We start from the raw sequence: 26,917 nt of genomic DNA, 5'->3' as shown, positions 1-26,917 counted from the left end.
TTTCTAGCAGATCCAGTTACCTGGAACTATGAACAACTATCCGCTGTTCTTCGTACACAAGTCCGTAAAACTGCAGCTCCGGGTACTCTCAGCGGTAAAGCACGGCACTAACGCCACCTCCGAAAAAGGTTTGGCCAACGTGATTCAAACGACGTGAAGTTTTCAAGTTAACGGCCTGATTTATAATCTCTGCACATGCAATCATTAAACCACAACAAAACTATCATCTTCTCATTCCACTGTAAATATAATTTTGCAACTGACATTTTTTTCTCCCAATTTAAGCGCCTTCTATGTTAGCGAGCGAAATGAGTTAGTCATCACACTAAATAGACCATTTGTTCAATAATTGATACAAATATGTCTGGGCAAAAAGCGAAAGCAATGAACTCGGCAGCTGCCTGTGCGACGGACCTGACAGGCGACTCGGCGACGACAAGACGACTCTGCGACGGACAGTCGACTATGCGACGGACAGTCGACTCTGCGACGGACAGACGACTCTGCGACGGACAGTCGACTCTGCGACGGACAGTCGACTATGCGACGGACAGACGACTCTGCGACGGACAGACGACTCTGCGACGGACAGTCGACTCTGCGACGTACAGTCGACTCTGCGACGGACAGACGCCTCGGCGACGGACAGACGACTCTGCGACGGACAGACGACTCTGCGACGGACAGTCGACTCTGCGACGTACAGACGACTCTGCGACGGACAGTCGACTCTGCGACGTACAGACGACTCGGCGACGGACAGACGACTCTGCAACGGACAGTCGACTCTGCGACGGACAGTCGACTCTGCGACGGACAGACGACTCTGCGACGGACAGACGACTCTGCGACGGACAGACGACTCTGCGACGGACAGTCGACGCCGCTCCGAGCCACCTCGCGCAGTCGGCGACGTGACGCACGAGGCAACCTCAACACTGGAACATGCAGACACTCGACGACGACTTCCGGCGCGCCATTGTCTCTGTCTGCTGTGTTCACTCGCGATCACACTTCACGCCCTGCGGTGAACCTCACGCCGAAAATCAAATAACCAACAATTCTTCAGTTTCCATTTTGAACGTAATTGGAATTATGACGGGAAAACTACCGGTGACACCACCAACATGTGAAAACTAATCTTTTTTTTTAAATTTTGTTTATGCCAACGCATTAAGCAGATGACGACATGGGCTTAAACTAACCGTAGCCTACATCATCATGTGTCCTTTGCTTACACTATAACTCACGTTATAGCCAAAATTAGCAAAGCAGTTTGGGCCCAAAGTCTGGTTGTTTGGGGGTATTCTGGAGAGACCAATACCGCCTCACCGTCCTTCCTGATCGTTACATTTTTCCGTACTTCAAAAACAAGGACATGATAATGCCCGCAAGGCCGGTCTGAAGACTGATGACTGATGAGATGCGGCAGCCGCTAGTTGCGAGACTCGGCGCAAGAGCGCGCCACCTGCGGCACTCCAGCGGGGGAGGGGAAGCCACGAGCTGTAATTAACAGCCGGTGTCACCCCCTCCTTACCACCACCAACACCCCCCCTCCCCCGCCATCGTCCGTGCCGTCAAACACACCCGCGCGCCCCTCGCTTAGGCTGACGTCAGGGCCGGCGTACAAGTTCCCTGTCAAATCACGTCCTTTACGGTTCATTTTCATTGATTTATTGTCTATCAGACAATATACACGTCTCTCTACGACATACAGATTATTAAACAAATCCCTTTCGACACAACCTAAAAGCGCATTTAGATTTCAATGTTTCTGTTTCTTCTGGAACATTCTGAAAACCAAAACATCCTGTGTGTTCTACAAAATAACAAAAGGATGTAAGAAACATTTTCACATATTCCGTGCGGCGAAAATGTTTCGAATCTTTCTAGTCGATGCTTCCAGCACGTCCGTAGAACTTCAGCAATGCTCTTGATAAGAATAAGATGACATGGCCATGAGATTTAGAATGGCCAGGTGCGTGTAAGAATGTTCTGTACTCTGTTGCGTCACGATACACACTCATCCAGTTCCCATACGCTAAGCACTAAACAAACTTATTCGCCCCTTGCGTTAAGGTTCAAAAGTATCACAATCTTTACAGACAAAATATTATGGTAATATTTTGAAGATATTATTTTGAACGGATTTGATACTGTGCCTACTAAAGAAGTTGAAAACATTTTTGTCCTTCAACCCTTGTTTTTACCACCACTTTCAGGATGGCTAATCATATCAAAAGTTTTTGGCATACTAGTGGTATAATAACTTCGTACGGATGCAAATATTTTTTCACATATAAGGATATAGCTGATATACCTGCCCACTTCTAGCATAACAAGAAATAATAGCAACTTTAAAAATACTTGAGAAAATTAGGAAAACTGTTCTATTTCTGCGCAATAGTATTTTTGCGAGTAACAATCGAATCGATGGTTGCGAATCGTCCGTTAGAATGCGTTGAAACCAGTTCCTAGCCTCGAGCAGGGCTACCGTTTATCAAAACGGGTTGCCGATCTCTTCCCAAAACTGGGATTCGGTTTGGACACGTTTTGGGATACGGTTTGCGAGTTAGGTCACAGTCGTGTCCCAACAAGGCAGTGCTTATTCGCTAGCTCACCCTAACGTCTTGGAACACCGCCGACAAGGACTCGCTTTGCTTCTGGAGTAGACGAGCTGGCCACCTGGCGAGGCTGTCTCCCACCCCCCCCATCCACCCCAAACAGGTCGCGTCCCACTGACGTTGAGAATTATTCGTTCTGCCCCCCCCCCCCCCCCCCGGCCAGGTCCAGAGAGAGATAATGCGAGCGTGGTGGATCCAGGTGGCAGCAGACACTCTACACTCCACAGGGCTGACTGGCCAAATTTTCACCAGTTACTGGCCGCTAATCATCACCATGGAGTAAAAATAATACACATGTAAAACACTGTAATTTAAGTCTATTTTGGAATCTATGTCCTACTTATGTGCATTTTTATTGACTTTAAATATTCTTTAGAAAAATATAATAATTTTAATTATTTTCATATGTTAACAACGCCATTGCAAGTACTGATTCATGGAAAATACTAGCCTACATACCGCGATGGTGATTGAAATTTTGCTTACTCCGAAGCGATGTTTTGTTATTAATGTGAAATAACTGTGTTTCCCCGCAAAAAAAAAAAAAGTTTTAATTTCCCTCTATTGCACAGCTACACAGAATGCGTGAATTTATACATATTTTTTTAGCAATAATAAACCACAGGTCGTATATAAATAGTTGTACACCTTCACTTTGTTAATATATAGGTGCAGACAGTTTAATTTCAATATAATTAGATATTGCCTTTGATGATCTAATCATTGTGATAACAGCTGTTTGCAGGTGTGTGCTGGAGGTGTAGAAATAAAACAAATTACTTTTATGAACACAAAATGTACTGCAAAACTTTTAATGGAAAAAATGCCTAAAAGCCCCTCGTACCTGGGCACTATAAACGGTGTGGAGACCTTCACTAGAAACCACACGATTTGAAAACTGCAAGATATCCGAGTGGTGTCTGTTGACCCCTGAGGGCGGATCTGTTTCTGTATTTGTTTTAACTGTACTTTTAGAACAACTAAACTGGCTAAAACGCGAGTTTTCAGAATTTTTTGTCATGAAACATCCGGCATGGATTCTTGAAAAGCACTCATGGGCCACACATTACACCTTTATTTCATTTCTCCACCACATATTGGCCTACTTGACACACATTAAAGGTTTGAATTCTCATAACAAAATTGGGTTCCGTTTCTCAAAGCAAGTAGTTTGAAGTAGTAGGGCTACATTTAAATATGTATTGCATAAAATTACAACTTATAAGTCATAAGCTACCTGAATGCCGAATGTAAACAGGCAAGTGTGTCATTATTTATTTTTAGTCACACTGACAGAACGCAAGAAATTGAATTTGGTATTATATCACTAGCATGTCGGTGACGCGAATCCATACGTTTTGCCCCTACCAATAATAACTTTAAAACTAGAAGAAATGGAGTTTTTTCATTGAAAGAATAAAAAAGTATTAACTTAAATCTACAAATAATCAACATTATCGCTAATAAATCAATAACCTGACATTTAAAGAAATTCACACCGTAAATGAATAAACAAAAGAAAAAACATAACCTCAACTTAACTACCTACTAAAAAATATCCAATACTCGCAATATGTACCACACAATAACGTTAAAATTTCCTTGGAAAATAAAGATAAAATTAAAAACTTGTATCTTTAAAAATAGAATAAATTAAGTTTTATCCTTGAAATATAAAAAAATTAACACGTCACGTGACCATTTACTCCCTATTAAAACCTTCATATAGACGTTTTCACTTCAAAAAAGTAGAATGATAACGAGTAAATATGTTATACTAATGTAGAGGAGCCGGGGAGTGAGAGTGGCGACTCCGGACTGCCTGCAGTGTAAGCAGTGCACGCCCGGCCTGGGTCGCAGAGCCGTGCAGTGTTGTAACCGAGTCCTTTATCCGCGCGCGGGACGAACCGGGGGATGAATGCCTCGACACCCGAGGAAACCCGGCACAAAGAGCTGCGGGCCGGGGGGAACCCGTCTGCCCGAGTCGGCAGTAATTTGTTACTCCCAGCGCATGCGCAGTCAATGCTCGGTGCGGGGCCTTCCCCCTTCCTCCTCAGCCATTGAGCGGGATCACGAGTTGTAACGGCCGGCAGTTTCTCACGGCGCGGCACAATGCCAGGACTGGCAACCTGGCGGCACCTCCAGCTGCCTGCCCGAGTCAGCCTGGGCTCCCGGGCCGTTGGGAGTGGCAGTGCATCCAGTCAGGGGCGTAGCCAGGGGGGGGGGGGTTTAGGGGTTAACCCCCCCCCCCCCTTAGCACCAAATATTTACTTAATTTCCTATTCATCACTTAACAAATTTCATATTAAAATTAATAAAATTTTTACCATTACAAGTTTTAAATTTAAGAACCGAAAACTGCTAAAATAGCACTATTTTACACCTTAAAATCCAAATTTTTCCGGGGGAGGATCCCCGGACCCCCCACTTTAATACAGGGGGAGGGGGGGGGGGTGGCATGCTTCTTAACACCCCCCCATACACAAATCCTGTCTACGCCACTGCATCCAGTACATGTTCCAATACGTGGGCCCTGCGCCTTATCTAGACGCTCGTGAGTTTTAGTTTTTGTCTGTTCATGCTCTTCTCTCCACAGCCCTGGGGCAGATAATTTTATCGAGCCCCATATTCATTACTTGGTGTAATGAAAAAAACCTTACGACTTTTACACTTTACAGTGATCATAGCTGTAAAATGTGACCTGAGCGTATTCAATGAATCGTGTTAGCAGAAGACTTGTAATGTCGGGGACTCGGGGGAACAGCTCCGGCGGCGTCACGCAGTGTCCCGGGGGATGTAATCAGGGATCCGCGCGCACGTCCCGCGCCGAGGCGAGACGGCCAATCACGGCGCCGGCGGCGGAAGGGAAGACCCTCCATTTCGCCCGCCCCCCGCCTCCACCGCGGCGGACAATGGCGGCGGCGGACAATAAAGCCGGCCAGGGAAGAGGCCTCGTCGGCGGGAGGCACGTCGCGCAGTGCACCTCCGGGCTGCAGACTACAAGGGCGCCCGCGCCATGCCTCGGGGCATGTAGGACTGTGCCGCTGCACGCGTGTTGTGCATATCCACTGTTTTCAACAACGCAGTTATAAATAACCCTTATACTTTTTTTTTTATAGAGTATGAGTAGAGACCACAAAATTCGCGAATTCATTTCGCGATAGGCTAAAATACAAATAGTTATACCTCGGTGCTGCCTCTGCTATTGGCTCGCAACTCACCTGGATGACTCTGGGCCAATTAGAAACACCAAACCAAAGCTTTATCGAATCTCAGGCTGCTACGTTGGGACGTCTCACAAGACAGCAGCCAATGAGTGGGTGACATTTGACCGAGTGTACGTATAACTATGTAGTTCATCCTACAGGGCATTGAACCCGCGAATTTTTCCGGTCCCTAAGTATGAGTATCGTGGCCTAGTATGTTAATAAAAGGGCAAACTTTTTAACAGGGTTTAAACTAGAACTTTTTTTTATGGCTACTTACAAGTCGCCATAGGTCTTCCAGGTCTAGCCCTCCCCACTCCCCCCAACAAACTATCATATGGGCGCCATTGTCTGATTATGAACTTTGCGTTACAAGACATGGTGAACATCGAACGTTTCTGTTTACAAATAAAAAATTGCAGCGCAGTCATGTATACTGGTCAAGCGCCACCAGGCGGGCCTACCGCGCTACCAGATGCACGGCAAATGTATTGCTGAACAAAGTATGAGGTGTCCATTTTTGTAAACTAAAGCATGGCAGTCTTTCTGTTACACGTGCGCATTGGGTAAACTCTCCGCCAGTTTTCGTGTTATTGTCGTGCTGCAGTGAAGGAAACACGGGTCTTGTTTGTCTTACAACGAAGCACATTTCAGAATGCATCATCGCAATGCGAATGTGACACTTCACTGTATTGGTATGAAATAGTAACCACGCGGTAGTGCGCAACCAACATGAACTTGCTAATTTTTCCTATGCCCCAAAGTTGTAATTCAAAGTATTTGTCAAGACAGCTATCGTGATAAAACTTACAGTGTTGGCCTTCAAGTAAAAAAAAGAATGTTACAAAAATGAAATAACGAACATGGCGAGCGAGACTGGATCTTAGAGAACAAGAGCAATTTCTACTTGTTATAAAACACTGCAACTGAAGTGTTAAGATTGTATTCACCCATTAATACAACTCATGTTCATTCAATTGCAATGAAAATCCACATATTAAAAAGTATATGGTCTATCAAATTAGTTAAATACAAACCAATTTTACGGGAAAAATTTCTCACAAGTTTGTTTTGTTCTGCTGCTGTGTTAATTGCGAATTAACTCAAAGAGCTGCTTTATTTTTAAAATGTTAAAACTATTACTCTTGTTTCTAGGAGGTGACTACAGTCTAATCAAAGCGGATTAACAGAAGAATTTTTTTTAAACTCCTGGAATTAGACCTAAGACTCATCGTTAAAATAAAGATCGAGAGTAAAAAAAAAAGTAACCTGCAAAGACAATGTCTTACATAGTTTATTCTAATCTATAGAGAAAAAAATAAATGTTTAACAGCGAGAAAGGCAAGATCTATTTCAAATAACTTTAGTTCCAAAACTAAAACACTTTTTGTTTCAATAAATGAGGTTGTTGGACGTGAAGAACAAACGCTTATAAAACAGCCTCGGGCCGGAATCGAAGCTCAGACTGATACTACACAAGGTCTTGGTTCACATATGATGTACCTGAGCGGTCTAGAAGTTACTCCACCCCCACTCCCCTTGTTTCGTCACGTGATATAGGTCACATGATAATGCCATAGACCTGGAAGCAGCCTACAAATCACTAATATCCCCGAATAAGGTCTTCTATTCAAAAACTTGTACACTGAAATTTGCGTAAATTACTACGATCTGGCAGAACCAATTTACATACCGACTTAACACGAGGATGCCCTGAAACAGCCAGCCACGTCCTGTATTTTGAAAACCAGTTAACGGATTCTTTATGGCTAAGAGAGGCCGTTTACGCTTCTTTTAGACTTCGTCATATGCAGTTTGACTAAGTAGGTGTGAGCACTAAGAACATCAATGCGAATTATTTTTTTAACTGCCGTAAAACGGGGTTAATGAGATAAAAGTCTGTAACATTATATTTTGAAACATAACATAGCAAAAAAATATTATGCATAGAACTATGTATTAGAACTATAAGTACAATGTGGAATTCCCTATCACTAACTCTCTCATACAGACACGCACACTAGCCAACCGGTATTAAGCGAGGACAAGAACAATCCAATAAAGAGAGAAACACCAAATATTGCGCTAATCGACTTAACGTAAGAACGTAAATTCTACAGATCCTCGTCATTTGGATTCAGTAATTTCCTTGTTTAATTTTATTTTTTTGGATAATGAAATCAAAATTCTAAGGTTTATTTAAATAAATGTCTGATAAGTCGTAACAACTGGAAGGAACAACGACTGTCAGCGTCTCAAAGCTGATAATAGTCGTACAAGTTAAACCAGGTCAGCAATGCTACAACCAAATAAACTAAAATCTTGAGAGTTAATCTAGCCTTTAAAAAAGTAGTCGTATAACACTACGATAAAAATAAATTAAATCATGCACAATTCAATTTAACGAAACAATTAAAGTGTAGCGACTATTATCTCTATAACCCAAACACGATAAAAGGGTTTGTCACATGTTCGACAATACTATGTGTATTAAACAGTTACACCACAGATAATCAGACTGGAAAATTGTGTGCTATCATTAGAAATGGATGATTATGAGCGACGCTGGAACTTTTATATAAAAAAAACATGTAATACGGACATCTTTAGGCTTTTAAAATCACAAGTGGCGCTGACCAACAAACTGAACGAATACTTCCACGATGTTTTCCAATACGCCCGCTTTAAAATCTATCATCTTTAAAGATACTAATCATGGAATAGCGATTACAAAGAACCATTTTTAAATTATAAGAGATTATTACATGAAACTAGCATCTGTATTCACCATGAACTTCTTACTATACATGTACTATGACTAGCTGATGTGCTCGTGCTTTGCTACGGAAAACTACAGGCAGAACACTGACCATTACTAGAGACCTGCAAAATTCGAGGATTCATTCGGCGATAGGCAAGAATTCAAACACATACCTCTTAGATAATTTTGCTATTGGCTTAATGTTAATCTGGACGAATCTTAACCAGTTATAAACCCTTAACCAAAGAAGGATCGAATCACAGACAAACCAGCTGAAACGACTTACAAGTCGGCAGCCAATGAACTTGCGTTATTTGCCCGAGTGTACAGGGGTATGTGCAGTATATCCTGAAGGCCATCGAAACCGCGAATTTTGCAGGTCTCTAACCATTACATATGTTATATACGATTAAAATGTATATAATTCTTAAAATCCACTACCCCACCCCCCGTTCGCCCCTTTGGGAGAGGATTTCAACAAAATCCGTTCTTAGTGGGTGTTCATGTAACATACTTGCTGGATTTAGAGTTGGTAGGTCTTACAGTTCCGGATAATTCGTGGTGAGTGAGTCAAAGAGAGGTATTTCGCTTTCGTCTACAGATTTATATTATTATAAAATATTAAGATTCTAGTATTGTAATACTATGTGACTGATATGAAATTTGTCTTGCAGAAACAGCGTTAGAAACGTCCACAACTAGCACGTTGTTTACACTGCAGCAACTGCAGTTGTTCACACACAAGCCTATAGATATTTCTTCTTCTGCACTTTTTGTTCCCCACGTAAGAACACGAGAGCGACGTCAGCGAACAGCTATTGTCCGCGTCGCTTGCGGAAGGGAAAATTACGGAGTTGTGTTTACAGCACTGCATTGTCGTGAGGGGCGGAGCGCCAGTCGTTCGCAACACAACATTTGCTTGCGGTTTACCTGCGTGTGGCGGCTGGGGTTTACAAACGCGACGTACAAGCGACGCTCGATCCTTAGCGAGCAGAAAGAACAAGCAGCCATCCAAGACCGCAACTGTCTTTTGTGGCACGACCGCAAAGTCTGTGGCCACACGAGCGACTCCAATCCAAGGACAGAGCAGGGATATTATCCGTATTTCTTTTATTCCATTCGAGTATCTGATAACTGGTAAGATCACGGCGCAATCATTTCCATTTACATGCGAAAAGGACCTGAGAAAAACGCATCTAAAGAGTTTGTTTGTAGCCGTGACATCACAGGACTTGTTTACACTTAGGTATAGCTAGTTGTTTGGCCAGTGTAAGTGGTACGAATGGTGTACTGTAGTGGAAAATTGTTTTAAAAATATAATTTGTTGTATACTTAACAAGTTATTAATTTTTTTTTACTTTTGTTAACTCACCTTGGAAGCCGATTAACTCGGTACCCGGAAATATACGAAGATAACGGTAATTTCCAAAGATCTTGAAATGATCTGTAACCAGTTTAAGGAGATTTTGTAACAATAAAAGAGATGCCGATTTTGTGTAAGCCAATTTGCAATATTTATTGAAATAAATGATGGAGCGGAAGATAGCGGGGCATTTGGCTACACAGGTCCGCAGTACCGCCAACCGGCCAGACGTGCGTCAGCGAGCACTGCATCGCAATATGGCCGACACGAAACACGCTGAGCATGCAATGTATGCCTGAACAGACCACTCATAGTTATCTATCATGTGGCGGGCTGAACTTACAAGGGTTATTTGATGTCTGATAATTAAAGCCATGCTATGCATATTTCGCGAAAAGATACCGGGACAAGCTGAAATTTAAAACACTGTAGCGTCGTCTGTGTTTCGTGATTGGATGAGTTTCTTTCAGGTACATGACGATTATTAAAACAGTAATTCATTGCTAGGGGCATGCAGATTTCGCGAAAAGATTTCGAAACTAGATGAAAGTTAAAACACTGTAGAACCATCTGTGTTTTGTGATTGGGTGAGATTCTCCCAGGTACATATCGATTGTAACAACACCAATCACAGTGATTCGGTGCGGAAGCAAACGCGGCCTGAGTGGCTCGGTCAAATAAGGCAACGACTTCTCCCGCAGAAGTCCGCCAATAACAATGAAGAAACCGCTGGTGCGCGTACCTATACCTTGTTGCAGTCTAATAGGCGTTCAGTTTTATTCGCGAAAAATGCCTGCCCCTACTGATAATTAACCTAAATAAATACATGTTTCTCATCCCTACTAACGTTAAGAATCATTAAGCTACGATTTTAATTTTAATACTGATGTCAGAAAATTGTTATTACTGAAATAACGAAGCCTAGTTTCATCAAGGATGCATTCGGCGTTCAATTGTTTTGAAATTCCTTCAGTTAATACTCAAATAATAACCATAATTTCATAGGAAGGCTATTTAAGAACGAAAATGTGTTAACTACGGGTTATTTGTATAGAATACGTTTCCGAAATGCCCCACAACTAAAGGCCTAAAAAATCTTTCAAAACATAATTTATTTAATTGTAAATAATTTAAAATATCAGCTTTCATTTAATTTATTTTGCAAAAAGTTTTAATTTTTTAGTTGCGAAACCAGTACCTAAAATAGTCGTACGCATATGCGTAGCAAGACGAATTCATAATTTTGTGCGTTTCGTTCCAAATATGAACAACGGATTTACGAAATGCACCATTTCGTTAGCAAAATCCGGTAACGTAAGCATTTTGCCAACAAAACCTGGCAACTCGAACTGGTGTGGAAAATTTTCAACAAAAGCGTGTGACTGTCGGCGCACCAATATTAAACAAAAGGTAGTGCATTGCTTTGATTTCGGTCCTGTTGTTGGCAAGTAGTACGTGCGCAGGAGACAAGAATGCGTCTGCATAGTGGTTAGTCTATGGTCGGAACACGTCCTGGCCTGGCTGGCGACATAGTTTCACCGGCGTCCGCGCAGATAGCGACACGCGCGCTTTCACCGCGCCCGAACACAGGACCTGCGCGGCGGGAATGCCAACTGCGAGCCGCTTTCTGTCCCTCGCCTCTGCGTGCTCAGGGGCGGTGGTGGATCTACCACAGTCCACGACTCTATGACCGTGCGCTCCCAAACACACCTCAACCTTTGAATATATATACTGTATAGAAGTCGCCAGCCCAGGTTAAAATTTCTAATACGGTTTTGAGGTAGTTGGTTAATTCACCGCCGCAATCGCCACCATCTCTAGGGCATCGACTTGTGGTGGTCCCTAGCGGACAAGTGTCGAACTCTTCAAACACCCCTTCCCCCTCCCGTTGAACGAACTTGAGCTGCAGTGAATTATAGATGGGGGGTGCGGGGAATGACAGCGGGCGACAGGGCTGCGCTCTAACGTGTAAATAACAACTAAGACGATACAGGGCGTTACGGCAGCGCACTGCAGCGGTGAAGTTCCCAAGCTGCTCATCATACGCTTCTGAAAAACGTAGAGTAAATCCTATCCACTCGCGACTTCTATACAGTATATATATTCAAAGCCTCAACTCACAACTGGCATGTTGCCTGGCTTGTAAATCCTCCAACTTACACGTAGTTCCATGTGACAAACTCATCAACCTCAAAAAAATTTTCAACTAGTTCACTTCAGCTAGCTACAACGTCACATATTAACCGCATATTTAATTAATAAAATATGGATAGATTTGTTTCCAAATCCTTGTGATAACAACCGTTTTAGCCTATAACTGTTATAAAACATTACAATAAACATATGACGATGACTAGGGACCGGAAAAATTCACGGGTTCAATGACCGCTAGAATGAACTCCACAGCTCTATGTATACTCGGGAAAATGTCACCCACTCATTGGCTGCTGTCGTGTGAGATGTCCCAACGTAGTAGCCTGTGATTCATTACAGATTTGGTTATGTGTTTCTTATTGGCCCAGAGTCCTGAAGATGAGTTGTGAGCCAATGGCAGAAGCAGCATTGGTGTATAACTATTTCAATTTTAGGATATCGCGAATTGAATCCGCGATTTTTTCGGGTCTCTAACGATGACACTAGGTTGTTAGGTGTAAAAGTGATTAAGGGGCACAAAATATGTGTTATCTTGTTAGTTACACCTAATTCTATTATTTCACAAAAGGAAACGTAAATAACAAGTTCCCCCGCACGTGTTTTCATAAAACAAAAAAAAATTATTCTTAATAGCACACAAGATTTCAAATGCAAATTGCACCGCACAGCTTCCGCAAAGTTCTGCCATTCACACTTGGCCCTTCTGGAAATTACAATCGGCAGGCCTACATTTAGGCAAAAACGGGAACCTCATTGCAAATACGGTGTCAGAGACCTCAAAACACTGTCACTACTTTTCACAGGTAGCATCATTTACAACAAGGCGTAAGTTCTTTTTTTTTTCCTTCGGGCTACCACAGGAATGCTCTCACTGTCCAGTTAGTAAAAAAGGAACTTTGTAAACATTAACACAGTGTGTGTTCAAGGCCAACAGATAGTCAAAGTGTTCCGCGAATTGAAAGGTCCGCACAGACTAACATTTCTGAAGGTGAAAATCCTAAACGAAACAGGTTCAAAATGTAAACATTGATATTTGAATCGAACTTTAGATACAACTATGAGGATAAGAAGCGCTTAAGCATTTTGCGTGGAAATATCACGTGGGACGTATTCAATATATAATTGATGCACGGATAGTTCATGTAAGTCACAATTTTATTACACTACAAATGATATGAACTCTTGTGTGAGTTTTCTCAACGAAAGCTACGCCCTAAACTCCTTAGTAAGTATTATCTATTACATGCGCCTCACGTTTTCCCTTTTAAATCTTACAAGTTTTTTTATACGTATTAAAAATTCACAATCACAAATTTTCAGGACAATCTGTATGGGGCTAGCAAGAAATTATTTTATAATTTTTAGTCAGTTTTAAAAGTGTAGTCTATTTTTTTTTATTTTAATAATTGTTTTCTGCGTTCTTAGTCTTGTGTGTGCCTGGTCATCCAGTTCTGAGCTGTGTTTAAATTTTCAAGTCTATAGCTCATCGGGAAGTTAGTTCAAAATCGATTGCAAAATTGGTACCGAACAGACAAAAAAAAGAGAGAGGAAAGCGAGTTAATAATAAAAAAAGATGTAAAATGCAGTTTACAGAGAGAATAACGGTGTTGCTGGTATTGCTAATCGAAACTTAATAATGGGTAATAATAGATTTCACATTCTTTCCATCAAGTGTAAACTGCGAGCTATACATAATTAATATATGACCACGGGCATTTTTTAGTGTAGTCATTGTACACAACTTGATTTAATTATTTTGTTTTAATGATTATTTGGCAAATACTTCGTAGAAGGAACTATGACCCTATACTACACTACTTCCGGGGCGAAACTATTTCACGGAATCACGTACACACGCGGGCATGAACAAGAGGACTGTAAATTAGTTATAACAAAGTTACGAGGGGGAAAGGGGGAGGAAAATGGAAGGGGGGGGAAAATGGAAGGGGAAGGAAAATGGAAGGGGGAAGGACACTCGCAGCACGAGGAAACACGACTCCCAGTTATACATAAAACAAGGCGCGCTCCTAACGAATAGGTGGCTCGCTACAATGAACGGAAAAGAGAACCATTGTTGCGACCGGAGGGGCATTGTTGCGGCGGGCAGGGCGACCCGACCGAGGCATTTACAAACAATGAAACAGTTTTTGGGCGACGGCGCCCAGAGCCGGGGTCGTACGCTCGGGCGCAAGTAGGCGCGCGGGCTCCGCTGTCTGTTCCATCAAACTGCCATTCAGCCCCGTCACGCCGCTCGAGTGTACATGTTCCCTTTCATTTCCTTATGCTGCACCTTTCCGAACGAAACCCACTATATTAAGATATTTGCCTTGATGGTTTTAATATTACAATAAAAAGTGTATTACTGATTCTCTTTTTTAATGTTAGTTTCAAATATTGTAGGGATGGAAATATTGTGAATTGCAGTTTCTTGGTTTGAAATTTCCATTAAAACTATTAGCTGCGAAATAAAGTAATTTGTTAGATATAGGTATATAACTCTAAAATATTTTAAAGTTTATTATCTAAAAATAAAACAAGCATTTTAAAACTTTGAAACGGTTTAAATATATCTGGAAACATTTTATATTAATCAAACCGGTGTGTTATGAGTGTAAACCAAATTAATGCAGAACGATTCTGAATTTAAACCTTAAAAAATATAAGATTAGGTGTCTATTAGTTAGTTAAACCACGAATTATTGAAAATTTAAAATGTATCACGTGCAAACTTTCCCGCGGTTTACCAAAAAGGGTTAAAAAAATCCTTAAATTATAAACTGTATAATAATAGCTCATATCATTCGCTTGGCTAATATTAATAACCTACATTAATATCTAAATCATAAATATATATCTAAAAACGGATTAAATTAGTTTACCTTAATACATAAAACATTAGGTTGTAAATATGAATGGAAAGTTGGAAAGTTGCGCTGCGAATCAACCTATTAAATTACTTATAATATAACGACGCAAAAAAAAAAGGTTCATTAAATTGTTTTGCAAAACGCTGACGTTGAAATTGCTATATTACCAATTCAAACTTTCCTAAAGAGAAATAGGCTAATCCCGTGCTGCGTAAAACTCGTTAATTATTGTTTAACGCGCCGCAAACGAGGACAGTCACTGCATGGAAAGAGACCGTAGCTGCGCTCCTGGGGTTGAGTCGCTATCACTCTAGAGTGATCGCGTCCCTTCCCGTAGCGTCTCTCATTCTTCGATTGCAGTGTGCCAGTGTGCATTTACCCTGTCTTTCCAATGCACGATACCTGCTATTAGCGCTGTCATTGCCCCGGCGTGCTCTGTTGCCAGATGTACGAAAAGAGCACAAAACTTTTGGGGCACAACTTAAAAATTTATTGAAAAATTTTTAAAAATGTACTTAAAAATTATATTCTTAAGAGGAAATTTGGAATGAGAATTTTGGAAATACATGTTCTAGTAATTCATCAGAAGCATCTATCTTCTAAGGAAACGTAACATTTATACGTCATCTTGGTTTCAACCATTTTTGTCGTAATTTTTTTTCATATCTTTTAATATTAACAATTTTGGCTCTGTTTGATCATAGTAAATTATTATTGGAATGTATTTGTTAATAAGTGACCGACGTTTTGTAAATATGTAGTTCCTTTTGTAACAAAAATAATTTGTGTTTACCTATACACCTGTAACCAAACTATTAAAAGACGCTATTTTATTGTCTTAGAAAAATTAACTCTCGTAGGTAAACTTAAAAACATACTGAAACTTATTAGAACCACGACAGTAAACGGAATAAGAGTTTAAATGTTATGAAGCCGGGTAGTAAAGACCTGGCCACAGGGGTGCCATCTGCCCTGCACTGCAGTCTAGCGTGGCTGGAAGTCGCTTTGCCCCGGGGGTGTCCGCCCCTACCACGAGTCGTCGGCACCATTCACCACCCGCACAAAAAATAAACAACTCGGGTCAACACAAACAAAAAAAAGAACGTATTTCCGCAGTAACGGTGCGCGCCCGACGATCATTCCTGCCGAACGCAATTTCTCGTGTAAACACTGTAGCAGGGAAGAAAAAACACCGCGTAATGACGTAGGCCTATTGAAATAAAAAAAGCAGTTGTTACGACATACACCAACGCCGCAATCAAATTGCCAACTTCACATTTCACATATGTCTTATTGCGAAAAAAAAAAAAAATGCTGCAGTTAACTCTCTCACACTTGTAGAATGCTGTTTTGGCAGTGTTTATAAAATATTTATCTACATAATGTATATCCTTGAACGTGGGAGTAGTAATGAACAAGTATTATTCAAAATTGTATGTATGTGCATTACAGAAGATTTTTTTAATGGTGGAAATAAAATAAGCAAAATGTATCAGTATGACGTCATTAAATTGATAAATGATAAACTAGAATGGAGAAACGAACTGGTAACATTAAAAGACTGAATAAGGTCGCGTTGATAGTGTGTTTTTCAGCGAAAAAACGAGCAGGAGTGAAGTAATAAATGGAAAGATATAATATTGATGATAGGAAAGTGATTAAAATAAGTATACAATAAGTATTAAGTAGGTAGTACGAAACATTTTGTAGTGGTACTAAGTGCAGTAATCACCAGAGAAATGAAAGGTGTTTATAGAGAATAAATTTAATGGTGCGGAGTGGAGGATGAACGTGTGGATATGTTTGTAGCAGTGACGAAAGAAGTGACAATTCGTGTTTCGCGATATTGACTGTATTTAAATGAGAAATTGCTAATTTTTTGGCGTAAATTTTTTGTACACAAGAGATACATTGACAGAAAATGATAACTGCCATAAAGCTAGAAAAGATAAATGGCTTTTTTTTATGTTTTTTTTAAATAGTGGTTTATGTGCGTGTGATATGATGTTAGGTGACATGTGTTGTGTTGGTTTCATTTGCGATAGGTGAAAAATTAGCTTTCTTTTGTTAGGTGAATCACGAACATTTATTATGTTAGTATTATTGCACTCGTTGAAGAAATAACAAAGCGAAGGGTTTGGCGAGGTTCGTTCTGCTACATTAAAAACGGTTTTATAAGTTTGCATCGCCACATGGTAGCGATATTGATGAAGTCATCAACATGACGGTGCTGAAGTAATTAGACGAGTATGTTTTTACGGTAACAGGACATTTTGGACGGCAATGTTTCAAATACTTAGTTTGCAGATTATTTGTTTGAGGAAATTATATTATAATACACAAAATAATATACCCTCTGAATCGTGTCTATAACTAGAATAGGTACGGCTGTAGTATATAATGAAATAGGCCTACCCAAACAATTAAAATAATAAAAACTATTTTGCGCAAAAAATCATATAAATGGTAATGACGCGAGCTTCGTCAGGTTACTGACGTCATTAATAGTTATAGTATCGCTATCGCTATAGTATCGTTATAGTATTATAGTATATATACTCGCAATTTCAATCACGTTCAATGACTACTCCCAATTTCGTAATTTGAATTACGTTCAATCACGACATTATGGGTGTTCGAAGATTAAATTTATACCATTCAGTTACTGCTAAATTCTGGTCGTTTCTAAACTATTCAGGCACAAAAAATCCAAATTACAAAATAAATCTTAACTGCCGCACACGAAATGACATTTCATGACATGTAACGAAGTGCATAAGACAAGACTGCGCTAAACCAAACAAATTTTGTATCTAAGCTCGAAATACAGTCATTGTCAATTCTTCTATCAAGTATAAAAATACTAATCGCCACGGGGTTAATTAAAGTTCATTGCGTCGATGCAGTAAAACTATAAAATCGCTGCAAACACTAATTTTAACACGATAATGAATTTATTTTTTAAATAACACCCATCTCTTGCCTAGTTTTTTTGATACTATTTGCTGTATGTTTAATCACTTTCCTTTTTATGTATGTCTATGCTTAATTTTTAATTACTTTAAATTATTTATGGTTGAATCTTTTGTAATAGTAAATATTTGAACATTAAGTTAAAATTTTAATTTGTTCTCTTAATATTTAGTCAACATCTGCTTATATCATGCTTAATTTTTAATATTCCACTATTTGATGTAATTGCAGAAAAGTGGTTAAGTGTAAGAAAAGGCGTACCACCTTAACTTCGCCACCAATAAAGACGATAAATAAATAAATAAATAAATAAATAGAGCATGAGCAAGGCACTACATGAAACATGAGGCAACTACACGCGTGAGCAGGAGGTAATTTTTTTTTTCCCACCAAAGGTTCCATATGAAAATTGGTTATGATATTAAATTTTTGTGCCATGTCATTGTTGCATTTAACGTCAAGTCGGCAAAGGAAAACAAACCACACGAGTGAACTTGTAAAGGATGAGAGTGACAGCGACGGTGTACCTGACAGCACGGCCTTGTCGTCCACGGGGCTGGCCACGCCGCTGTCGGGCCCGCGCGCCGGCGGGGCGGCGGGGGCGGCGGGGGCGGCGGGGGCCGCGGGGGCGGCGGGGCTGCGCTCCGAGTCGGTCCACTGGCCGGCGCTCACGCCGCTGTCCGAGCCCGAGCTGAAGTCCGCGCCGCAGAGCAGCGGGTCGCGCTGCTGGGCCCAGGCGGCGGGCGGCAGCTGCCGGGCGTGGGGGTCCACGTAGCGCACGGCGTGCAGCTGGTACTGCGGCAGCTGCACCGCGCGCCGCGAGCTCGCCGACGGCAGGTTGTTGATGAAGGGGCTGCGGCGCTGGCTCTCGGCGCGCCGGTAGTAGCACGGGTGGATCATGAGCAGCGGCTCGCTGCGCGCGCCCTCTGGCGGCTTGGCCTGGTTCGGCAGCTCGTACTCCACGCTGCAGTCCACGTGCAGCGGCCGGCTGTAGTCCTTGTGGCGCGCCGCGGGGGCCAGCTCGAAGCCCGGGTAGCACGACGCCATCGCCGCCATCGCACACACGCACGCACAAACACACGCACCTGCTCGTGCACCGCGCTCGTCCCAACCTCACGGCAAGGCCGACTCGCCTCGACTGAGCGGCCCGTCGCGCCCCCCACTCCTCGCGAGCACCGCGCCGCCATCTCTCGGCGCGCGGCCGAACTACGGCACGGCGCGATCGATGTGGCCGTCCGGCGCGCCGCTATCAGCTGTCTTTGTTTACCTCGGCCCGTGGTTAATGACATGACGTGACTGCCGCCGGAAACGGCCCGTCCTCCGGCCAAATGAGTTTCCCGAAGTATCGCTTTCATGCGCAAACGACCGGAATAACTTTTTAAAAAGTATAGTGAGCACGTAGCGACCGGACAGATAAAAGCTATAATTTGTACACGTCTGACATCTGATATATAACTACGCTATTTTATAAATATTACTTTAAACTTTGTCCGAATGGACACTAGCAAACATGGGCAATGTGTAATTATTGTTTTCACTCAACGTAGCCTTTTTAGTTAGCGATTCGCGTATGTAAGAATTTAAAAGCCAGTAATTCCTTTATTCTGAGAACTTAAAAATATTTTACTAAAAACTTAAAAATCATAGTCATTATTTTTGTGAACCTGATTGATTTGTTTGTTTCCTTTATAAATACAGCCAATGACTCCAGTAACCAATAAAATATCATTGTTGGTCCATTACAAATGTCAGCGGGGTAAATATATATATATATATATATATATATATATATATATATATATATATAAAGTTTTACCAAAAGGTCTCCTAACTGAAATGCTGAGATATTTTTTAAATAAGTTTAGTTTATTTTATGCGTGTGCATTTTCTCCATGAACGTAAATGCGTATACATAAATTATGTTTAAAAATATACTGATCAACACAGTCGAATCAAATTCGTAACTTCTCAAATGCGAGTCATGTATGCTCAATCAGTAGAGACAGTGACTTTTCACGAAGCAAAGCGAACGCTTACTAGATTTTTGCGTCAGTAATTTCCGCTTTGTGATTGGCGGCCGTTTTCAAGAGAAGCCATTGCTTTATTTATCCAGGCTATTCAGAACGCGTTTGCTTCTGCACTGAACTGCTGTGATTCGTGTGTCAACAGTCGGCATGCACCGGTAAAAACCCAACCAATCAAGAAACACGTGGGATGCTTCAGTATTTTAAAACACAGCTCGTCTCGAAATATTTTCGCAGAAATTCACTGGCCCTATTAATCAGTAACCAAACAATCTCAAAAGTTTGTAAAATATTATGGAAAGTTATAAATTTTTTTTTTTAATGTCTAAACTGCTAATAAAAATGTTCGAGGAAAAATACTGTCCATTGGATCAAAACATAAAAAAATACTGGAAACGATACAAACATTATTTGAAACTAAAAATTATAATTTTTTTGGCTTATGCTACTTGTCGGTTAGTCTGTTCCGACATCAAACAAAAAGTACTTAAATGGTTTTGATTATTTTTTTTTAATTGTAAAGTATTTTGCTAACTTAAACAGTAAGCTATAAACAGATTGTCCCATAACTCAACGTCAAACCGAGAACAGTTAATATGCCAGTAAATTACGGTTCTGAATCAAAAAACCAAAATTAAAAAAAAAAAAAAGTGTTGATTTTCTAGTTTTTGGCAATTGTTCAAATGTTTTTAAATCTTTACCCTGAACCAAACTATTAGATACCGTGACAATTATTTTATCTACGAATTCATAAATAACCCTACGATTGATAACAACTCCAAATAAAATCAAACATTTAAGGAAAAATTATTTGGAAGATTTCAGCTGAAAAAAAATATATATTAATCGGTTAAATTTGACTAATCATACAATAAAAAATATTATTTTGCTAACTTAGTAAGTTATTTGAAAAGAGGGCTTTAAAAAGCAAATAATTAAAAAATAAGTTAATTGGTTGTTTCAGAAATTATAACAACAAATTACTTTTCAACCGTAGTATGAACTAGGAGTATATTTTTGTTTAATACATAATTTTAAATCAATTTTTTGGAGTTTTTTAAATATCATGTATAGCCAAATATTGTTTTAATGGTTTTATTAAAAAAATATTTATGGTGGGTTTTTAGAAAACTATGAAAATTCCATTTTTCAGGCATTCATGAACGTAGCCATTGCTAACCATTGGAATGGAAGATAAAAAAAAGTTAAAGTTAAGTGGGAAACATTTTAGAATTTGCTAAAAAAATATATATATATTAAAAAAGAGTGCGTGTAACTCAGTACTGGTGATAGAAATGACTTTCTTTGGAAATTCAAAACTCGATTAGTAATCATATCGTAAGCGTTAAACGGTAAAGAGAGAGAGAGAGAAAGAGAGAGAGAAAGAGAGAGAGGAAATACAATTTTTTTAAAAATAACACAGCGCGGGATTTATTGGCTTTCATTTGATTTTTAAGTATTTAAGAATCCTTTTTTATATTTATTAAAATTTTTATTAAAATAAAAATAATTTAATAAACATGAACTCAAAAATAACTTTTCAATAAATAATAACTATTAATAAATCAATAATGATTAATTAACAATTAATATTACTAACTGATGAAATAATCACACCATAAAATGTTATATTATGATTTTTAGGACCCCCAACTATAGCACGAAACCATTCTAACTACAATTTCTACACATTTAAATAAATAACTCAACTTCGACAAATATTATTCTCAATAAGATTACACAGCGCGGGAATTCTGGCTTTCATTTCTTTTTCAAGTATTTGAGAATCCTAACTCTTTTGTGATTATTATTAATTTGTTTCAAATGTTAATGCATAAAAAAGAACATGAATAACAAAATTATACTCACTTCAAAATAACAGGTCGGGATATCAATAATAATTAATCAATCAATATTGATTAATAAACAATACTCAAACCACCAAGAAATTCTTTTAGTAAATATCAAAGCTAGGATTGATTATAATAAATTAATTTTTAATTTATTTCTATATTATGTTTAGGTTAGATGTGATTAAGTATTCTAATAGACTGATTTTGTAGTTATGCAAATACTAGCTTCAGTACCCGGCGTTGCCCGGGCTGAACACAGGGTGAGGGGGACATTTTTCGAAATCAGATTTAGTTAGTAATTGTCTTCTTAATTTGAATGTCAAGTGTTCAAAATAATTTATTCCACTTTCATATCCCGACAGACGTTGTTCTGCCAGTGTATAGTTATTTACCTGTATATATCTAAAAATTGTTGGTCTGTATGTAATCTAGACTCTATAAAGCACTATAAAAAAAAGGCTTGAAAATAAGAGATTACTAATATTGAAAAGATTCCATTATCTAGCTAATGCTCGGCATGCATTGCAATGCCTAATTCAGTTTTGTTTTGTAATATGTTTGAAGTACCTAGTTACAAATATACAAATCATCTATCCATATCTCTAAATATATATATATATATATATATATATATATCTACATCTATATATACATATATATCTATATATCTCTCTATCTCTATTTATCTCTTTATCTACATATATACATATATACCTCTTCTATATATAAATCTCTATATAGCTCTATACATATATATCTCTTTATCTAACCCATTTCATTCTCTATACCTCGCTCTATATCAACTTATCTCTCTATCTCACTATATATATATATATATATATATACATATATATATATATATATATCTGTCTCTCTTTTATATTTAAATAGATTTTGTCATGTGTGCGCACTTATACAACAAAAACAGACGAAGTGCCGCTATACAATATGAAATAAACATATTTTTTGAAACAATTCGTGCTCCAACTATTGCAAAATAGTTATACCATCTCAGAAACCTTCACGGGCATGCGCATAACAACTCACCAAAATTTCATCGCAATCGCATACGGCACAACAAACGAAAATTAAAGACATGACAAACGCATCAAAAGATGTTACGTTTAAAATTCAAGGCAACTCTATCTATTGACGAAGTTAAGAATAAAACTGTTATTAGCGCCTTTATTTTGCTAGCCGCTGCGAGCTCCACTTAGTGGGCTGGTCTCACCAAGGAGAAAAATATGAATTTGCCAGACCTTACTATGTGTATGATCGTGTGGCAGACATAGAGAAATGACACTCACTACTGTTTGTATGTCTATGACCTATGATTTTTTCTGTTATAAAATGAAATTATCACTTTTTCACTCCCTTAGGGATGGAATTTCATATGAATATGTGGTCTATGTGTGAATCCAGGTTATGAGCTCGCTGTAGGCCAAATTTCATCCAGATCCGTTCAGCCGTTCTGGCGTGATTGAGTAACAAACATTCATCCATCCATTCAAACTTTCACATTTATAATATTAGTGGGATCACCTTATTATTGAGTTATAGTGCCACAAATTTTGCCATTAGGCTATACAGACATACTGCAATGTATTCATAGGCATATCTATATATATAAAAATTTAGCTTCCGTATGTATTTGGCCGCAAAACTCGGAAAGTATACGATGGTTTGGATTGAAATTTTTACAGAACATTGCATCTTAACAGAAGAGTGTTTATATGAAATAAAAGTGTGGGAAAATCCACCGGAAAAGTCGGAAAAAAAAGTTTCTATAACTAAATATCATGGTCACCCATCTTAGTTGTGACCACGCTCGACGATGCTGTACCATATTGTCGAAGTTCAATTTCAATTCAATTCAATTCAAAAGATTTTTATTTTGCATTGACACAATTTTTACATTTTCATGATTGTGTGGCATGCCAGCACCAGGTGCTCCTTTGCCAAAAAAATATACATTTATTATTTACGGTTAGACTTTACAAACACAAACACAACAATATTTACAGAAAAATTACATATGTTTTGCAGCGGTTATTTAAAGGAAAGTTTAAAAACCTTTGTCTTTTTTCTGGGGCTATCAGCCCTATTTTCGTGGCGAGTTTTTGCACACAACATAAACACTTTAGTATCATATTGATATTTACAAAGAATGTCATTTGATGGGGTGGGGACATTACATAAATTTAGGACAACTCACATAATATACATTATATACACATTACAATTCAGCCAATGGCACTGTGGTGGGCGTCCATTGGTTTTTCACGTCGCACTGGCACTGTGGGGGGGTGTCCGGTGCACTACACTGGGATTCATGGCTTTGGGTGGTATGTTTTTACATGCCACCCTTTCAGGGTGGTCTGCCGGGATGGTAATCGGTGATGAGTGTGTGTGGGTATGGTCTGTTGATGTCGTGTTTTCCAATGTTTCGGACAAGTGTAGACGGGTGTTGTGCTGCTTTCTTGAAGAATTTGTCTGCGTATTGTATAACAAGTGATCTGGGCGATTGTGTGTCTGCGAGGGCATGTAGCTGTATATTAGTGACGTATTTGTATTTGCCGAGTGTTGCTCTGAGTAGTTTATTGAAACATGTTTTTAGTTGGTGGAAGCGGATGTCGGGTACATGTGCAAATATTACTGAGGAGTAAAGCAAAATAGGTACAATGTACGCCTTGAAGAGGCGCACTCTGTCCATGTCTGGTAAGGGGCTGTGGGGGCGGAGAATGGAGGACAACGAGTTATATGCACGGTAGGCCTGAGCAGTGGCAGATGAGAAGTGCGGTGAGAAGCGCAGGGAGCGATCCAGTGTCACACCAAGGTATTTCACTGTATCGCTCCACTTGATGACTGCGCCTCCCACATACAGTGCTGGGGGAAGACGGGGGCGTCGAAGTTCAAGCACATCAGGCTACTCGACCATTGTGCCTTGACAACTATAATTTACACAAATATGTATATATATATATATATATATATATATATATATATATATCAAGAAAGAATAAAAAACTTTATTTAATTTGAAAGTATATTCTTTCGACTCTATTGATAAAAATACGTTTAAATTAAAAAATACATTTCGTACAATACATTTGAAAATTAAATAATTCTTATCTTATAGCTTATATCTTATATATTGCTATTATAATTTGTTATAATCACGTACGTTGTTATGATAATTGTTGATATATCAAACCGGTTGTCATATCAACCCTGTTGTCATAGCAAAATGTGTTTGTTGATTTTTCCAACAATAATCTTTTAACACTTTTGTTTTGTTTTCTAATAAGCCAAATATTGATTAAGCACAAAATGTGTCACTGTGACCAGTTTATGTGTATGGTATCAATACTAATATTATAAATGCGAAAGTAACTCTGTCTGTCTGTCTGTCTGTCTGTTTGTTACCTTTTCCCGGCTGAACGGCTGAACGGATCGTAATGAAATTTGGCAAGGAGCTAGATTATATCCTGGGGATGGACATAGGCTATCTTTTGTCTAAAAAAATAATCTTTAAACGGGTTAAAAAAATATATCTTAATTTTATGTAATGTGTGTCATAGATATACAAACTGTTAGTGTCATTTCTCTATGCCTGCCGAGCAATAGCTTTCAAGCCATTACATTACGTTTTTCTATTGTAAGCAACTAAGTAGAGAGTAAGAAAAAATAAAGATCTTGACAGTTTGTAGTGTCGCCATATTTGTTTCAATTTTCAATACTGTTTTTGTATATTACAATTTAAATTGCAGAAAAAAATCATTATTCATATGTAGGTAATAATTTTTTCTATTTGTCAATATTGTTATTATGGTAGATAGGAGTACAGTAAATGCCTACATTCTTATTTCCTTTATATCTCTTTCGATTTGGAGTGTTTCCATGCCATTCGCCTCCCCCCCCCCCCCCCCCCCCCCCCCAGGTGGTTAAAGCCCCAAAATTTCGAAAGTTTAAAAAATTTTAAAAATATTTCTCTTTCGATTTAAAGTGTTTTCGAGCCATTCAGGGTCCTCGAACCTCCCGCCCCCCTCTGGGAAAAAGCCCCAAAATCTCGAAAATTTCAGGAATTTCAAATATCATTTCTTTCGAGATGGAGAGTTCCAAACCATTCGAGGTCCTGAACATCCACTTTCCGCAAAAGTGAAAGCCCCAAAATTTCGAAATATAAGAATATATATAAATGGATGTTGGCATGTATGACGTCGATAAACTCTTACACCGTTTGACCGATCGCCATGAAAGTTGGCACATCGAAGTGTTTTTATCATGAAGAAGGTTTTTATGCTATCCATTTTTTTTTGTAACTCGCCGCTAGATGGCGCTGTAGCGCATCAACTTCTAAACCTTTCAACCGATCGCCATGGGTAAACAGAAAATCATAGGTCACAGATACACAAACACTAATTATGTGTCATTTCTTAATGTCCAACACACTGGACATATCGCGATCCATTTTGCTGTAACTCGCGGACAATATATCACCTGGTGTTCAGCCCGGGCAAAGCCGGGTACTGCAGCTAGTAGGTATATAAAAGAGGCTCCGAGCAATGGGTGGTGGGTGTGGATGTGGATGGGGTCAATGTCCGACCGACCCTGACTTCAAGGCGGCCATCTTGCTAGACCTTGAATTTGACCTTTACCTTCGACCTTGACCTTGTACTTGACACTTAACCTCAGTAGCTATCTTGGATTCCGCCATATTGTCATCGAATTTCCCAATCCCTAAATGTTGCAATTTTTGTTTAGGTCACCATATTGAATTCTAATAACATGTCCGCCATCTTGGATCTAATGTTTAAGCCACTTTTTAGATTCTGAAGTTATGTATGCCATCTTGTTTTCGTCTGCTGGAGGCCATCATCGTGGATGATGTCATGACCACAATTTTTTTTTTTCTGTTCTGCTGGAGGCCGCTAGCTTGAATTCCATCATATTTGTTTCTGCTGTTTGTTCCTAGAGAGCGCCAGTATCGCTCGGTTTCATGCACATAAGGTCGATGTTCCATTACCTGCCAATATTGTTGTGGTCCTTATCGGCACAAAAATTAATTTTTTTTTAAAAACAACACATTGGA

At 39.3% G+C, this 26,917-nt stretch overlaps 1 protein-coding gene across 1 annotated transcript in view; it reads right to left on the bottom strand.

Annotated features, from left to right (window-relative positions):
• The window catches only part of LOC134536299 (guanine nucleotide-binding protein G(s) subunit alpha isoforms XLas-like), a 375,501-nt gene extending 356,412 nt beyond the window's left edge, over nucleotides 1-19,089 (bottom strand). Inside the window, exon 1 of the mRNA XM_063376050.1 lies at nucleotides 18,476-19,089. Coding sequence (XP_063232120.1) covers nucleotides 18,476-19,004 — 529 coding nt within the window. The 5' untranslated portion in view covers nucleotides 19,005-19,089. The remainder of the gene's footprint in view (nucleotides 1-18,475) is intronic.
• Nucleotides 19,090-26,917: the final 7,828 nt, after the last annotated feature.

Source organism: Bacillus rossius, chromosome 10 (genome assembly GCF_032445375.1).
Source record: "Bacillus rossius redtenbacheri isolate Brsri chromosome 10, Brsri_v3, whole genome shotgun sequence".
Taxonomy (NCBI): domain Eukaryota; kingdom Metazoa; phylum Arthropoda; class Insecta; order Phasmatodea; family Bacillidae; genus Bacillus; species Bacillus rossius.
This window is presented reverse-complemented; position numbering and strand designations above follow the sequence as displayed.